The sequence below is a fragment of the Eschrichtius robustus genome, chromosome 11 (genome assembly GCF_028021215.1).
Source record: "Eschrichtius robustus isolate mEscRob2 chromosome 11, mEscRob2.pri, whole genome shotgun sequence".
Classification (NCBI taxonomy): domain Eukaryota; kingdom Metazoa; phylum Chordata; class Mammalia; order Artiodactyla; family Eschrichtiidae; genus Eschrichtius; species Eschrichtius robustus.
In genome coordinates, this window is record NC_090834.1 from 64326932 (window position 1) to 64343246 (window position 16315).

The 16315-nt window shown below is 38.2% G+C and overlaps 1 protein-coding gene across 1 annotated transcript; it reads left to right on the top strand.

The window, feature by feature from the left end:
• Window positions 1-3303: 3303 nt before the first annotated feature.
• On the top strand, window positions 3304-4310 carry LOC137772338 (olfactory receptor 52B6-like). Its single transcript, XM_068556196.1, is given in 2 exon segments — window positions 3304-3601; window positions 3604-4310. Coding segments are annotated over 2 exon segments (1005 nt in total).
• Window positions 4311-16315: the final 12005 nt, after the last annotated feature.

Below are 16315 nucleotides of genomic sequence, written 5' to 3' on the forward strand. Positions count from 1 at the left end.
GGAGGTCTTTGGATAAGTAGATCTGGAGCCTGAAAAGCATTATAAATGGCAACTATAGATTTGGAAGGTCTCAGCACAAGCACGCTAAATGAAACCAAAGCAGGTGACAAGATGGGCCGGGTAGAGTGAAGAGTGAGGGCAGCATAGAGACCCCAATAGAAAATACCAACAGTAAACCTTCCTTCAGGGACAGATGAACCCTTTATGAGGCCTAAAAAGGAAGGTCAGGGACAAGAGAAGAACCAGTGGATGGTAAACAAATCAAAGCCAAAAGAAGTATCTAATGAAAGGTATGATTTTGAAGGAAGAAGTGAGACAGGCAAGGTGAATAGAATATTTGTATTGTGGTTGTTAAATTTTTGTTTTTTATTTTATTTATTTTATTTAATTTTTGGCTGCGTTCGGTCTTCGCTGCTGTGCATGGGCTTTTCTCTAGTTGTGGTGAGCGGGGGCTACTCTTCGTTGCGGTGTGCAGGCTTCTCATTGCAGTGGCTTCTCCTGTTGCAGAGCACGGGCTCAGTAGTTGTGGCGCATGGGCTTAGTTCCTCCACGACACGTGGGATCTTCCTGGACCAGGGTTTGAACCCGTATCCCCTGCACTGGCAGGCAGATTCTTAACCACTGCGCCACCAGGGAAGCCCCTTGATTGCTTTTAAGATTAAAAATATTTGAATTTTCATAAGTAAAGATTCAGGAAATTAGGAGTAACTGCTGGTAAATAAGAGGGGGGATAACTGATGGAACAAAGTCCCTGATGAGGTAGGAAAGAAAGTAAATTCAGAGAATAAGTGGTAAAATTATTCTTGAAAATATACATACATACGTATGTATATACATGTGCATGTTTATAAACATATGCATGCATGCAAGTATCTATATATGTACATTTGTGGGGTTTTTGTGGTTTTTTGTGTGTGTGTGTCTGTATATCCAGGTTGTTTTAAAAATAATTTAAGTCCACAAAAATAAAATGACAACTGTGTGAGGTAAAGGAAGTGTTAATTAACCTGATTGTGGTAATCATTTCACAATGTATACATATATTATCATGTTGTGCACTTAATTATATACAGTTTTTATTTGTCAATTATACCTCAATAAAGCTGGAAAAATTAAACTTTAAAACTACATATTTGTTTTGAGAAAATTGATATTTTAACAATCCATCAGGACTTCTGATCTGTGTACATGGTGTACTTCTCCATTTATTTACATTAAAAAAAAAATCTCTTCTGGCAATATTTTGTAATTCTTTGTGTAGAGGCTTTGACAATTTGAGTTAAATATAAAAAGAAAATGTTCAATTTAATTTTATGGTTGTTCGCTGCTAGTATAAAAAATATAATTGATTTATATTGTCTTTGTACTCTCTAAATAAATAAACAAATAAACAAATACATAAACTACTTAAGGGGGCTTTCTCGTGCCTAGGTAAAGTAAAATATATTACAGCCCTAAGGTAGGAAACATCGAAATGCAGGAGAGACATCAACACTATTTCCTCTGAGAGTGAAGGACAAGAGAAGAGGTTGCTTTCAGCGATAAGATCAATTTACAGGAGTGGAATAAAAAGACAAGGCGTTGCCTTCTGACAGTCTCGAAATCTCAGGTAAGTAGGAGGGAACGTAGGGAGGAACAAGAACCTGGGCAGTGGTAAAAGTTGTATGGTCGTTGTGAGAATAATTTAATAGGACTGAGGAGGGGTAAAGTAGCCTAACATGTAATAAAGGCTATTGGTATGATTATGTCATTTTCTTCACATCCTGACTATGTGAGCTGAGGAAAGCACTGGTTAGATTTAGCTGAAGCCTGAGCATTTTCACAGAGAATGCAGCAGAAACTAATTGGGACTGAGAAGTTATCGGTCCTGTGAGATAGACATCTAGACCAGATAGGGAAGAAAGTAAAGACGTTCTTACATCAGTGGTTCACAAACTTTCACATGAATCAGAATCACCTGGTGATCTCGCTTAAACAGAGATTGTTGCTCTGACCTCAGAGTTTCTGTTTCATTAGGCGTGTGGTAGCGTCCAAGAACTTGCAAGTTCCCTGGTGACGCTGTTGATGGTGGTCTGGGGACCGCACTTTGAAAAGCATTGTTCCACACCTTCCTTCGTGTTCTGGGTGATAGCACCACACTTCAGCGCCACATAGGTGACTCAGGAAGCACCACACAATTTAATAAGGCTTCCACAGACAAAATTTAATTTAACACACCAATAGAGAAACAATTATGTTATTTTCAAGGTCAGAAAATTGTTTCTCAGAAGAGAAAGACAAATACCATATGATATCACTTACATGTGAAATCTAAAATATGACACAAATGAACTTCTCTACAAAACAGAAACAGATTCACAAACATAGAGAACAGACTTGTGGTTGCCAAGGGGGAGGGGGTTGGACCGGGAGTTTGGTGTTAGTAGATGCAAATTATTACATATAGAATGGATAAACAACAAGGTCCTACTGTATAGCACAGGGAGCTATATTCAATATCCTGGGATAAACCATAATGGAAAAGAATATGAAAAATAACTTACATATATGTATAACTGAATCACTTTGCTGTACAGCAGAAATTAACACAACATTGTAAATCAACTATACTTCAATTAAAAAATAAATTTTAAAAATCTTTTTAAAAATTAAAAAAAAGAAAATTGTTTCTCAGAAAAGACAGCGACTTGTCCAAAATCACACAGTCTAATTGACAGAGATCTCTGAACTAGAGTTATTCACACCCTGTCCAGTGTTCTTTGTAAATGCCAGAGCAGCCTTCACTGCCTTTGTAGTTGTCAGAGCGTCTGTGACTGGGGGAAAAGAGACATAGGGTCTGCAGTGCCCACTGCCCTCAACCCTACTTTTCCACATAGTCCACCAGGCAGAGGCAATTGCTCTTTGGTGTGAGACTGTGGCCCTTTGTGGGAGAACCTGAGGCTTTTGCAGAGCTCAGTACAGTTCACATACCCATAGAGACTGTTTGATTTTCTAGCTATTCCTGCTCTTTTCCAAACTGGTGGCACTCTACTGAGTCTGGCAATGTTTTTGAGACCTGCAGGTGCCTGAAAGTCTTATAACCGTATGGGGGGGCCTCTGAATAAGGACACAGAGCCTGTCTGTGGGGGTCTAGAGCTCTGTACTTTGTGCAGATGTTGGGTGTGATTCCCTATAGAGAATATTCATGTGTGCAGAGCCCAACATGGTTGTAGGACCTGTGAGTGTGTGCAGACCTTGTGGCTGATGGCAAGCCTTTATGTGCACTCTGCTAATATATACGAAGTCTGAAGCTATTTTTCCCTTATGGCACAGGTGAGGTTTCTGCAGGAAATCATGGCTGTTCTATCTGCTAACAACACAGCTGCTGTGAACAACTCTGATACTTGCCTGGTGGGCTGCTTCCTGATTGGCATCCCTGGGCTGGAGCACCTACACATCTGGCTCTCCATCCTCTTCTGCACCATGTATGTAGATGCTGTGGCAGGCAATGGCATTTTAATTTGTGTCATCCTCACCCAGCCAAGCCTGCAGGAGCCCATGTACATATTCCTGTCCATGTTAGTCAGTGCTGATATCTTGCTCTCCACTTCCACCATGCCCAACTTCTGGTTAACTTCTGGCTAGGGAGCCACAATTCCTTTGATGGCTGCCTCACCCAGATGTTCTTCACCTACTTCCTTTTCGTGGCTGACTCTGCAGTCCTCCTGGCCATGGCCTTTGACCGCTACATGGCCATCTCTTCCCCTTTGAGATACGCCACAATCTTCACCGGCACAGTCACTGGGAAGATCGTCGCTGCCACGCTGGCCCACAGCTTCATCATCATGTTTCCACCCATCTTTCTCCTCAAGCGCCTGCACTACTGCCGGATCAACACCATTACACATACTTTTTGCGAGCACGTGGGCATCGCCCGTATGTCCTATTCTGAGATCTCCATCAACGTCTGGTTTGGGTTGGCAGCTGCTCTACTCTCCACAGACCTGGACGTCATCCTTATCACTGTTTCCTGCATTTACATCCTCCGAGCTGTCTTCCACCTCCTTTCTTGAGATGCCCGGTCCAAAGCCCTGATTACTTGCAGCTCCCACGTCTGTGTCATCCTACTCTTCTACATCCCTGCCCTCTTTTCTGTCTTTGCCTATAGGTTTGGTGGAAGCCACATCCCACACTATGTCCATATCCTCCTGGCCAACCTCTATGTGGTCATCCCACCTATGCACAATCCCATTATTTATGGAGTGAGGACCAAGCAGATTTTGCAAGGGGCTAAATAGATGTTTTCAAATCTTGCCAAGAAATATAAATAAATGCTCCCAACTTGACCTCAAATTAATCCCTTTCTATACCTATTAATTGTTCTATATTCACCCCTCCTCATCTCTACATCTTCCATTTATCCCTGTGTTATTCTCACCCATGTTCCAATTAATTAAATACATGTTCTACTCAAATCTACCTTTGATTAATTTTATTAAAAATGTATAGTAATACCCACCCCACTTTCTTCCATCTATTATTCAAATAACTTCTGATCCCCCCACTATCTCAAGAAAAACTAATTAGAGGAAATGTGATAACTTATCTGGCATCTACTACTTAAATAGTACTTTTCTCAGCATCCACTTTCATTTTCTCCTAAATGTGATACCTGATCACTCATATAATTTTGACATTTAGATTTGCCAGTTCAATATCTTCCTCACAATGGAAACCCCTGAGAACTGTCATGTCTAGAAACTCATAGTTCCCTGGGATGACACTTATCTTTATTACCAGCTACACGTGTCCATAATTACACATGTTTAAATACCCAAGTTCAGAGACACTAACACACAGTAGCACACACAGTAGGTGGACACATCCATTTATCACCAGCTAAATGTGAACATACCATTTCAAAAACTTTTCTCAAATAAGCCTGGGCCACGGTTACCTGTTCCAGACAGAGCTTTCCTCAAAATAAAGATAATAGTATAGAGATAGAGTACTCTTTTCTATCCAAATATGTTTTGTATTTAAAAATTGTGGTCATCATTAAAATGAAAAGTCAAATACCTACTCTTATCTAATAGACATCGACTTACATATTCTTTAATAACTTGTTAAAGAAATATAAACATTTACATGTAACTTAGTTGCTTGCCCACTAATCATTACTTATTGACACCAGAGATTAGTCTAGCCTTATGTCCTCGAAGTCTGAGAAGAGCAATTCAGCCTGAAATTTATCCCAAGTCCAATTCATCCTCAAAAACCTAGCTCACATCTCAACGCTGTCCACTTCCATACTCAGCCCACAGTGAAAGATCCATCTTTCAAGATTCTCCACCTCTTTTCATCTAAATCACTATTTTGTTGGGTCCTGAGACTATTTCTTCTTGTTTTATTAAAGACCTTTTTCATGTGCGTACCTTTATGCCCTGTCTAGAATGTATTCCTTGAGGAAAGAGGTTATTTTGAAAGGCTTTTTATTTCTATTGCTCCAAAGCATAAGAACCTGCTCATAGCAAATATGCAATATGTGTGTATGTGCATAAAATTCTTATTTTAAAGATTTTTTAATATCACTTTTATGCTCACATTTATTCTTTTTGAGTGAGCTCTTCTCAGCCCTGGGATTCAGTGTCAAGTAGAGGAGAGAACTGTGTTAGGTGTGAGGCCAGGCTTTGACTTAAAGCCTGCATCTACTACTTACTTATTCGATGAGTTTAGAGGTTGCATAATCCCAATGAACTTCCTTTTCTACTCATCCGTAAATAAGATGAGGATGATGTAACATCATTTATCTATTACATAGTAAGCATTCAATGATTGTTCAGTTCATTTTGCTCTTTCGTCTTTCCACATAGCTTTCTGCATAGCTTTCTTTATCCCAGAGATAGTATAATGAGAATTAGAGAGAGAAGTTATTAACATTTATTATGTGGAGGAGAAAACAGGAGTAGCGGTTAAGTTTTGGGGTTCTGGATTTTTGTTGGAATTCTGACTCTTCTGTATACTATGTGACTTTGGGCAAGTTACTTCACCTCTCTAGGTTTCAACTTTCTCACAGTTAAAAGGGAAATACTAATAGTACCTTTCTCTTAATGATTTGATGAGAAATATACATATATAAGATATGCATATATATGTATATATTCACATACATATCATATAATAGTGCTTGGCATATAATAAATGCTTTACAAATAATAGCTTTACTTGTATTGTTGTTTTAATTATTAATAGCTCATCCAACTCAATAGCTCATCACCTCATAATTAATAAAAAGTTGTCTTGAGACCTAAGCCTATTGCATGGATTATACTCCAATTTTGTTTCTCTATCAAGAAATAGGAAGAAAACAAGAATCAAAAGAAAAGTATTTTAATCTAATGTTTACAGTAACTGAATTGAACCAAATATAATTTTGAAATATCAAAATTAAATGCATTTACAAATCTTTGTAGACATTGCTTTAAATACAATTATGCCACTCAAGACACACAGGCCTTCTGGTTGTTTTGCAGATACAGCAAGTTCATTTCCTCTTCAGGGCTTGGTACTTGTTAATCTTATTCTCTGAAATGCTCACTTCCTATATCTTTAAATGACACACTACCTCCTTTTACTCAGTGTTCTGTTTATATGTCTCTTTCACTGAGACATCTCTATAATTATAATCTTCCAGTAAAACAAGCAAACAAACAAAAACCATGCCTCCCGGGCTTCCCTGGGGGCGCAGTGGTTGGGAGTCTGCCTGCCGGTGCGGGGCACACGGGTTCGAGCCCTGGTCTGGGAGGATCCCACATGCCGCGGAGCAGCTGGGCCCGTGAGCCACAATTACTGAGCCTGCGCGTCTGGAGCCTGTGCTCCGCAACAAGAGAGGCCGCGATAGTGAGAGGCCCGCGCACCGCGATGAAGAGTGGCCCCCACTTGCCGCAACTGGAGAAAGCCCTCGCACAGAAACGAAGACCCAACACGGCCATAGATAAATAAATAAATAAATAATTTAAAAACCATGCCTCCTTTTTTTTCCACAGGAAAAAAACCCCACCGTAAACAAAGTCAAAAGTCAATGGCAAACTGGGGAGAAATATTTTCAAATTATATTATAGATGAAAGGTTAATTTTTTCTTAAAATGTAGGGAAAAAATTATCAAAAGTTTGATGAAAAAGAGGACAAAACATAATTAGAGTAAGCTTAGCTGTTAACGAGAGAAAGTATAATGAAGACTACACCAAAACACCATTTCTTGTCAGATTGGCAAAAATTAAAAGGATTGGTAGCAATGTGAGAAAACAGGCCCTTTCATACATTGCTCCTGAATAAACAATGTGATAGAGTTTCTGCGGAATTAGGAAATATCTTAACAAAATTCTTATGCATTTTTCTTTTGAATCACAATTATAGGAAATTACCTTTCAAATGTACCTTCATAGGTATAAAACAACATACACACAAGGTTAGTCATTATGGCAAAGTTTTTGTAGTACTAAAGTATTCGAAACAACTTCACTGGAGTCTGAATTCCTGGATTCCAAATCCACACCCTTATGTTTACTGGTAGTGTAACTGTCCCCAAGCTACACAAAGGCTTTAGAGTCACTCAGACTTGGGTCAGAATTGCACTCACCATATTCAGTACATACTAGCTATTTGTCACTGGGAAATATATTTAACCTCTTAAAGCCTTGGCTTCCTTCTCTTTAATAAAAAAGATAATAACACCTACTTCAGAGTAGTTTTGATTATTAGTGAGATTACCTACATATAACAAAATAAATAACTGGAGTTTTAATGGACATTTTGTTGCTCTCACTGTTTCACTATTGTAAAAGAGGTGGAATATATTCAGGTATATTTGCGTGTACCTCTGGGAGGACTGTATTTCTATAGGTTAAATGTCTAAAAGTGGAACCTTTAGGTCATAGATAATGCATTCTTGAAATTTTGATAAATTATTATTTTTTTCTTTTTTTCGAGACAATTTTCTTCTATATCTTCTTTATATTTTTATTATTTTTATTTATATTTATTTATTTATTCTTGGTGGCACAGCTCGTGGGATCTTAGTTCCCGGACCAGGGATCGAACCCGGGCCCTCAGCAGTGAAAGAACAGAGTCCTAACCACTGGACCACCAGAGAATTCCCTATATTTTTAATTACAAAATTAACATGTGCTATTAGTAAAGAATTAAATTTGAAAAGCGGAACACAAAGCTTCCCTAATGTTATTTCCACAAAAGTAACATGTTCTTGTCAAGAATCAAAGGGAGAATCTTCCCTTTTTCATGTAAGAAACACCGCAAGGGAGCCTTTCCTTGTGGATTGAGGGTTAAGAATCTGAGAGGGAGATTGAATAAAGGAGGTGTAATCCACCAGGTACGACATAGTTTATATAAAAAAGTATCCAGGGGTTTGAGATAATTCTTCTCATGGAGTCCCTATCACTCTTTCAAGTCTCCATCTCATCCCTCCCCTATCATTATCTAAAGAGTTATTCTCAAGTATCTCTGAGAATGCCCAAATGAATGATGGCTTTACCTTTCAATCTGACAGATTTCCAAAGAATTGAAATTGAAAGAACAGTAAGAAGAAAAAGCTAGAACAGTTCCTTCCCCATCCCACTTGCACTTTTCAAAGCCTCACAGCCCTCCATCTCATTAATTGAAACTTTAGCCCTAGAACAAACATCAAAAGACTTCAGATAATACTTTTCTGTGTGTGAGTTTCCAGGTGTCACAGCCTACTGATGGTCACCATCCTTTATTTATGCTAGTTTTATTAATGAGAAAGTTTATTAAAAGACGTATTTGCCTATCTATGTCCATATCAATTAGGATTTGAATTAAACAAACCTAAGGTGTCTGTTCCATTTTAGCAAATTTTGGTAACTGCTTCTACCTCACCTCATATTCTTCCCTTTGGTCCTTAACCCTTCAGTCTGAATAGCCTCGAATAAGTTGAGAGACTTAAAGTGCAGCAAGTCCATGGGAGTGAGAGACTGGGGAAGGATGAAAATGAAAGACACGCTCATTTTTGGAGAAGTGGTGAATAGAACTGAAGTTCAGAATAAGCAAGGATCATCTACATCAGTATTGAAGTCATCAAGGATCATGATAAGAGAATAATTATGGAGAGGAGAGGAAAGGAAAGGAGGGGAGGGGAGAGAGAAGAGAGATAAAGACAAAGATTCAGAAGCAGAAGCAGATGCCACCTGGGAAAGAAGGAAAAAACAGGAATTAGTAGGTAACAGGAATATGGACAATTAGTGAGAAGTGTAGTATGATAAAGTGACATAAAGATGCTAGAGTTTTATATTTTAATAGAAGGGAGGGAATTAGTGATAAGGTGCAGGGGTAACCTCCAGGCCAGGAGATCTGAGAAGTGTGGGAGAGAATGAACAAGTGTACTATGGAGAGACAGGTTTCGGTTAGCTAAGAAAGTAAAGAGGACGTTCTAAGGAGAAGTTGATAATACAGGGAATTTTGCTGATGGCTGACTATGAGTCACAGGTTACTCAGTAAAGGATTTCAAAAGTTGGAGACGGATGATATATGGAATCAAAACTAGGGATATCCGGAGCCTTATGGAGATGTGGATTTGAGTGATGGACCTTGAATCATGAGCTTCTTGCATCTGACAAAACAGGGATAAGATACATAATAGCATAGTTCCCAATGGTCTCAAAGCAGTGAGTGGTGGGGAGTATTATGAGGAGGGAGGTGTGAGAATGGAGATGTGGAGGCTGGGGGAGGGGCTGGTCTTCTCTGGAGCAGGGGAGCACTCTCTTGGTTCCTGGGGCATCACCCCAACATTCCATTCCCCTTTTGGACAAGATGGACTTCACCTATTCTCCACAAGGCAGTCAAGTTTTCCCAGGCTCTTTTATGCCTTCACTACACAATATTAGACTCCATAACTTTTAAAGTGCTTATAAACATATTTGGATCCTAAAAACAATATGGACCTAATAACTCCTTAATATAGGGGGGAGAGTAAGCTACAAAACCAAAATTATCAATGCTTAACTCACTATTAACCACACTTCAATAATGCTTCAATTCAACTCTCCTAATTACTTTTAATAGGTGGGATGTAGGCATGTTTTCTTTGTTTTAAATTGTGATGGAAAAGCAAAGATCACTGAGGCTGAGACCTCAATATCACTATCTATTGGCCTCTGGTGTTATTAAAGCCTGTTGTACCTGCTGTTCTTTAAAATCCTGACACAGTTCTTTCTTGCTTAGGGCACACAGTTCTTTCTTGCTTAGGGCACACATTTCTTCCTCTTCCCACTTTCTGATTGGTGCTGCAGAGTTCTAGACTTGGAATGACTGAATGTATTTGAATTGGCTCTATAGGAGGATTTTCTGGCTGCTCCTGTTGCTTCAAGACACTTCCCCACCCCCAGAAGCTTTCCTTACTTTCTGTCCTCTTCTGCATGTGCAAGTATAGGTGAGTGAAGTCAGGCAGCCTTCATCTTCCCTTCAGAGGGTTTCACCTCACCCACCAGACTTCAGCAGTTGGCTGGGGTTGGGTAGAGAAATGTAGGGAATTTTGCAGGTTTAAAGTGTAATCCAAGCTTGGGGAGAAACATAGAAAAGCTGATTTCGGGCCATGAAGTGGCTGTGTAAAGGCCATTGTCCAGCAGACCCTGACCCAGAAAGCTGAATGAGATGGGAGGGGTAGCCCTGAAGCCTTGGATAAAGGGATTAATCCCTTGGATAAAGGAATTCAGCCATGAGATAAGAGGAGATTGAGAGGCCAGCAGCCCACATTTCTTTCTGCTACAGGAGGTAAGTCCAGTTTCTTTTCTTCCTTTTTTTAATTTTAATTAGCACTCTATTGAAATACAATTTATATACCATATAATTCACCTATTTCAAGTGTATGATTCAATATTTTTGTTATTATATTCATAGATCTGTGCCACTATCACCCCAATTCATTTTAGAACATTACCATTACTCCCCTGCCCCCAACAAAGTGTATCCCCTTAGCAATCATTCACATTTTTCTCCCATCCCACCCCCAGCCCTAGGCAACCACTAATCTACTTTCTCTCTTTATAGATTTACCAGTTCTGGACATTTGAAATAAATGGAATCATACAGTGTGTGATCTTTTGTGACTGATTTCTTTCATTTTTCATGTTTTCAAGGTTCACGCATGTTGCTGCATGTATCAGTACTTCATTCATTTTGATAGCTGAATAATATGCCACTGTAAGGATATACCACATCTTGTTTATCCATTAATAAGTAGAAGGACATTTGAATTATTTCTACTTTGCGGCTGTTATAAATAATGCTGCTATGAACGTTCATGTGCAAGTATTTGTAGAATTATGTTTTAATTTCTCTTGGGTTTATACCTAGGAGTAGAAATGCTGAGTCATATGGTAACTACGTTTACCTGTCTGAGGAACATGCCAGGCTGTTTTCCAAAGTGACTATACCAAATTACATTTCTACTTGCATGCATGAAACTCCCAATTTCTTCATATACTCTATAACATTTGTTGTTATTAACATTTTTTTTTAATTCTAGCCCTCTTAGTGGGTGTGAAATGGCATCTTATTGTGGTTTTGATTTGTATTTCCCTATGGCTAATGATGGTAAGTACAGTTTCCTGCCACGTCCCAATTAGCCCTCATTTATACCCCTGGGAATGGGACTAGAAATCTAATGTTAGGAAGATTAATTAATGAATACAAATATGTTAAAGTAAATCCAATTCATTTAGAATGGTGGATGCCTCATATTTAGACTTCTGTTTTATTTTTCTTGGAGCTCATGCTTCAGCTATCATCTCCTAAAGAAGACGATAATCTCTGCCCATTTTATTTTCCTGGGTTGTCATGAAAATTGAATAATGGCTTGAAAGTCTTTGGTGAAATTAAACATACTATACAAGCATGAAGAAAGAAAAATGGTAGAGAGTTTGTTCACAGAAATGGGCTTTCCAGCTACCTACCAAACTGGGCATTTGCACAGCAAAAAGCAGTGTCTCTGGGCTTGTTCAATGAAGTGCAGACCTGAAATTGCCATTTCCCTGTGCTTGTTCCAAGTACGTTTCCTGGCTTTTACTGGAGATATTGGGGGACTACAAGAGAGAATGTGGTTGACTGCCTAAGAGAGAAGGTAGCTCCTGATCCCAGCCTCTTTCCTACCTAAAAAGAGATATCCCTTTCTCCACTATCTTGTAGGTCTGACTCAGGAGATAACTGATATATTATAAAAACACACTATTATATCAGATGTCAGTCTGTCCTAGCTTTACTTCTTGAAGTCTTTGGATATAATAAGTGCAGAACATCTTGCTGAAGTGTAGTACAACTCTCAGTACCTAGAGTTCAATTTGTCTTGAGTCTTTCCTACAGTTCAAAGGAACAGACTCTTTGCCTCCTCAACTAAAGCCAAGGCTTCATAGAGGACATGAAGGTGAGTACAGAAAGAACTAAAAGAAGTCAGAGAAGGACAATCTAACCTGACATCAACCCCACAGGAGAGGCTTTTGAGTGACTAAGTATGGAAAAACTCTGGAAATTCCATGATCTAGGGTATGGGTATTATATGGCCTGAGGGCAAGACTTGAGTTCTTCATTCTACAGTGATGGAAAGCATGGGTCATAATGCTACAACTCCCAGAATTGATTCAGAATTTGAAGAGGCAAGTGAGTCAAAACACTCCCAGTGATGAGATCGACAGGCAGAATATGGCTCAGACTGAAATTTCTATAGCACAATAAACAAGTTTTCAGTAATAAAAGTAATGTGAGGACACAGGAAGAGAATCACCAATCCTGAGACTCTTTTTACTCCACATCCCCCACTGACTTTGAGAACTTGCCAAACTCTCTTACCGTAGACACTTGCCCATTCCTGCTGATCACGAATCCTTAATACCCAGATCAGTGACCCATATCTGCTAACTGCTCAATATCCCATCTTCCCTACCCTATGATTCCCACAAGGGCTCATACCACAGTTCACAAGACAAAGTGACTGACACTCCCCACCCCACCCCTATCCATATATTCTTTTCTGGGACACTTTTCCCCTCCTGTGGGAGAAAAGAAAAACAGGTTCAGTCCAGAAGTCATAAAACACTGCCCCCTTTCAGAAAGGCTTAGTACTGCCGTCATAAAAACAAGATCAGGGTCCAGGCAGATTATTCTAGTGAACTAACTGGGGGTCATGAGAAGATACAAAATTAAGAACTCCAGGGTCTACAGCCAGAGAGACTTGCTGGATATAAAGAGGAGTCTATATTACTTTCTTTTGGTGATCTGATCCCTGAAAAGGAAGTCATGTACTTTCTTCCTTTCTTCCTTCCACAAGCCAATTCTGAATAATTAGTACATTCTGTGTATTGTTCTACACTCTAGATATACACATATGAATACAGAAATGATCCCTGGCTTTAAAGAGTTCAGAGTGTTATTCTCCAGCCTCTTGTTTCCTATCATTCCATATATACTCCTTAGGGTTATAATTGTATCCCGTGGCTTTAACCCTCACATAGTGTGTTGACTCACAAATCTAGAGTAAAATATAGTGGCTACAGCTTACTTGGAAGCCAGAATTTATTAATCTCATATGAATGGTATCCAGAAAATTCTAACTTGGTTTAAAAAACAACAACAACAAATGTGCATTTTTTTCCCCCCAGCAAATTGCTTTATCTCCATAATTCCCCACCTTGGTTGGTGAAGAGCCTCACCATCTTTCCAATAGCTTAAGGCAAAAATCAATCTTAGAAGTTTGGGATTAAAATATACACACTACTCTATATAAAGTAGATAACCAACAAGAATTTACTGTATAGCACAGGGAACTACACTCAATATCTTGTAATAATGTATAATGGAATAGAATATAAAAAAAAGAATATATATATGTATTATATATAATACATATATTATATATAATACACATATATATATGGTTGAATCGGTTTACTGTACACCTGAAACTAACACATTGTAAATCAACTATATTTCAATAAAAAATTTTAAAAAAGAAAAAGAATCAATCTTAGATTCCTCCTTCTTCCTTCCTCCAATATGCTGCTGTCACAGCCTAATCATTCCATCTTAGCAACTTGTTTCATCAGTTCCTTCATATTCTCACTCTACTGCCTTAGTTTATTTAGTTTCATCTGGACTGTTTCAATAGTCATTGAATGGATCTCCCTGATTTCAGCATTGTGCACTGCCAAGCCTCCAACTACCCAGTCACCCAACAGATCTACCCAAAATACAAATTACTGCATTTTCCATTGCCTGTAAAAGAATAAAATCGAACGTCATGGAATAGCTATTGATTGATGGAAAGTAGATGAGCAGATACATTACAGAACAACAGCTATTCAGTACCTGATCTGCCAGTTAATTTTAGGCAAACAAATGTAAATTGAGTTTCTCAGAGTTTCTTTGTAAAGACCATGTTCCATCTTTCACAAACTTCTCTGTGATAAGCTGAATTTTAAGTGCAAAAATTGAATCTGTAAAAGCAAATGAAGATACCTTTAAGGGGTGAGGGAGGGTGGATTGGGCTTGAATAAAGTAGGGGTTCAAAAGTGTGCGGTGGGGTGAAGGAAATAAGAAAGATCAAGGAAAACTTGTTAGGAGAACTTGAAAGATAAAAAGATAGTCTAAAAACAGCAGTGTAACTTTTGACTTGGAATTTTGGAATAGCTGGTCTCTTAAGAGAAATACAAATCAGAAAAGAAATGCAAGTGGTATTGAATGGAATTGATTACCAACTCTTTGATTATTCATCCTCATGTTTAAAAAACCTTTTGATGAAATGAATTTTGAGCTAATTCTTGTGCTAGATACCAACCTTCTTTTGAATCTTTTCCTTCCCAGACCTAGATACTGGTCTTCTTTAATATCAAGGCTCCCTTGAGCTTTTGCCTTGGCTTTTTGCTCTGTTCCTTCAAGGAACTTTCCCTAGAGATAAGTTTCTTCAGTGTGCTCCCTTGAATATCAGTTCACATTTCTTTTTATTTTTTTTTTCTATTTATTTTTTATTTTTATTTTTTTAAGATTATTTTATGAATTTTTATTGGAGTATAGTTGCTTTGCTCAGCTCATTTCTCTTCTTACTTGTATTCTTCATCTCTTAACTTACATACATTTTCTTCTTAATGTCCTTCATTGAGATGTGAGAGTAAGAGACCTGGTTGTACATCTAGAGTTACTTATCCTTAATCCCCACCTACACATTGTCACCAATCTCATGAAGAGAAAACCAATTATTAACAAATTAATTCTCTTCTATCTATATTCAGTAGCATCTAGTTAAGCAACTTTTCCTCCATACTAAAAGCAATAACTAGCCATTTACTCGTCCTGGATTTAGGCGTTTTTTGTCAGCTCCAGACCTCTTCAACTTGCTGAGGGCTGCCAGGTGACCTTTTCTCACTTAACATTTAGACATTCAAAACATGTCATTCCTCATCTGCCCCCTACCATCTCTCTCTCTGCTTCACACACACAGACACACACACACACACACACACACACACACACACACAACTCCTTAATGATGGTTTCCTGACAATGTCAAGACAATTCAATGGGGAAAGAATATGGTCCTGAGACAAAGACTATCCACATGCAAAAGAATAAAATTGAAAGAATAAAATTGAACCTCTATCTCACACAGTAAAAATGAACTTAAAATAGATCCTAGATCTAAGTGTAAGAGCTAAATTATAAAACTTTTAGAAAAAAATATAGGAGTAAATCCTTATGACTTTGGATCAGGCAAGGCCTTCATAGATATGACATCAAAAGTACAATGACAAAAAGATTGGATTTCATCACAATTAAAAACTCGTTCCTCAAAGGATGCAATCAAGAAAATGAAAAGACAACCCTTAGAATGGGAGAAGATATTTTCAAATCACAGAATTCATAAAGGACTTGTATCTAGAATATAGAAAGATCTCAGAAAAAGACAAATAACGCAATTAAAAAATGGATAAAGGATCCAAATAGACCTTTCTCAAAAAAGATATGCAAATGGATAGTAAAGTGTATGAAAAGATGATAAACACCATTAGCCCTTAGGCAAATGCAAATTAAAATAACGATGAGCTATCACTTCACACCCAGTAAGATGACTATAATAGAAAAACACATATAATAACAAGTATTGGCAAAAATGTGGAGACATTGGAACCCTTCTTATACTGCTGGTGGGATTGCAAAACAGTACAATCACTTTGGAAAATAGTCTGGAAGATCCTCAAAAAAGTAAATACATGATCCAGCAATTCTATGCTTAGGTATACACCCAAGAGAAATAAA